We start from the raw sequence: 604 nt of genomic DNA, 5'->3' as shown, positions 1-604 counted from the left end.
CCCTGGGCAACCTGTGCCAGTGTCTGACCAAGCTGGAGCATCCAGTACCTCCCTGGGCAACCTGTGCCAGTGTCTCACCACCCTGGAGCATCCAATACCTCTCTGGGCAACCTGTGCCAGTGTCTCACCACCCTCACAGGAAAAACTTCAACCTAATACCTGATCTAAATTCCCCCTCTCTGATTCATACCCAGCAGCATCCTCAGCTCTGAGTGCTGCACAACCACTGCAGTGTAAGTGCCCCAGAGTGCCCAGCTGGAAGTGCTGCACTCCCTCCCACACTCTGTGCCCCACCAAGTGCCACCCACACTCTGTGCCCAGCTCCAATCCCTCTCACCTGGTTGACCATCTGGTGCTGCTGCACCGTTCGCTTCTCCCTGAACTCCTCCGACTCGATGTGAACCTCGTACATGGCACCGCAGCCTCCTAGAGAACCAAAGCAGCAACAAACCCTGGAGCAGACTGAGACCTGACCCTTTCGGCGAGCAAAGCCTGCACTGCTCCCTCCCAAAGCTCCAGCACGATCCGGCGCTCGGGGAGGGCAGTAAAGAGCTGTTTTCCCACCTGAGATATCCACGACTCTGATGGCAGAGGCGCGGGGGAA

General features: G+C 58.1%; 1 protein-coding gene across 1 annotated transcript in view; it reads right to left on the bottom strand.

Annotated features, from left to right (window-relative positions):
* The window catches only part of BOLA3 (bolA family member 3), a gene marked incomplete at its 5' end in the record, with an annotated part of 2,037 nt that overhangs the window by 516 nt on the left and 917 nt on the right, over positions 1–604 (bottom strand). The window contains 2 exons of the mRNA XM_009076390.1: positions 338–426; positions 565–600. Coding sequence (XP_009074638.1) covers positions 338–426; positions 565–600 — 125 coding nt within the window. The remainder of the gene's footprint in view (positions 1–337; positions 427–564; positions 601–604) is intronic.

This window comes from Acanthisitta chloris, unplaced genomic scaffold (assembly GCF_000695815.1).
Source record: "Acanthisitta chloris isolate BGI_N310 unplaced genomic scaffold, ASM69581v1 scaffold36746, whole genome shotgun sequence".
Lineage (NCBI taxonomy): Eukaryota > Metazoa > Chordata > Aves > Passeriformes > Acanthisittidae > Acanthisitta > Acanthisitta chloris.
This window is presented reverse-complemented; position numbering and strand designations above follow the sequence as displayed.